The 894-nt window shown below is 59.7% G+C and overlaps 1 protein-coding gene across 3 annotated transcripts in view; it reads left to right on the forward strand.

Moving 5' to 3' along the window:
* The window catches only part of XPO7 (exportin 7), a 30,382-nt gene extending 29,494 nt beyond the window's left edge, over window positions 1–888 (forward strand). For all 3 annotated transcript variants that reach the window (XM_042818936.1, XM_042818937.1, XM_042818938.1), the window contains 2 exons: window positions 403–530; window positions 623–888. In XM_042818936.1, coding sequence (XP_042674870.1) covers window positions 403–530; window positions 623–716 — 222 coding nt within the window. In that variant the 3' untranslated portion in view covers window positions 717–888. The remainder of the gene's footprint in view (window positions 1–402; window positions 531–622) is intronic.
* The last annotated feature ends 6 nt before the right edge of the window (window positions 889–894 follow it).

Genomic DNA, 894 nt, shown 5'->3' on the forward strand with positions numbered 1-894 from the left:
ACCCAGCCTTTGGAAGTTAACCCAGCCTTGGCACAGCAGCTCACCAAGTCTTTCAAAGTTAACCCAGCCTTTGGAAGTTAACCCAGCCTTTCCAAGCTCACCCAGCCTTTCCTTGGCAGCTGACCCAGCCTTTCCAAGTTAACCCAGCCTTTGAAGTTAACTCAGTCTTTCCCTAGCAGCTCACCCAGCCTTTGAAGTTAACCCAGCCTTTCTAAGCTCACCCAGCCTTTCCCTGGATGCTCAGCCAGCCTTTCCAAGCTCACTCAGCCTTTGGAAGTTAATCCACCCTTTCCATAGCAGCTCACCCAGCCTCTGGAAGTTAACCCAGCCTCTGGAAGTTAACCCAGCCTCTGGAAGTTAACCCAGCCTTTGGAAGTTAACCCAGCCTTTCTCCCCCCCCAGTACTTCTCCGACCTGAGGAACAGCATCGTGAACAGCCAGCCCCCGGAGAAGCAGCAGGCCATGCACCTCTGCTTCGAGAACCTGATGGAAGGCATCGAGCGCAACCTCCTCACCAAGAACAGGGACAGGTTGGTGCCGGCACGGGGCCGGGGGGGGGGGAGGAGGAGGAGGAGGAGGGGAGGCCGAGGAGCCCCAAGGAAACGCCGTGCCTCTCCTTCAGGTTCACGCAGAACCTGTCGGCCTTCAGACGGGAGGTGAACGACTCCATGAAGAACTCCACCTACGGGGTCAACAGCAACGACATGATGAGCTGACGGCTCGCGGCTCCTCCCGCACGGCGCGGCGTCTCTCCGGCCCGGTCCACGGGGCTTCCCGTTTTCCGATGGAAAGCAAAGCAGGGGCGATTTCCAATCCTTGCTCTCCCCCCTCCGGGGGGCTGAGAGAGGCGGCGCCGCTTTGGCCCCGCGCTCCGCGGCCGTAGGGAGGAAAGGG

Source organism: Centrocercus urophasianus, unplaced genomic scaffold (assembly GCF_019232065.1).
Source record: "Centrocercus urophasianus isolate 14NV4802_14NV808 unplaced genomic scaffold, USGS_Curo_1.0 seq_171, whole genome shotgun sequence".
NCBI classification, from domain to species: domain Eukaryota; kingdom Metazoa; phylum Chordata; class Aves; order Galliformes; family Phasianidae; genus Centrocercus; species Centrocercus urophasianus.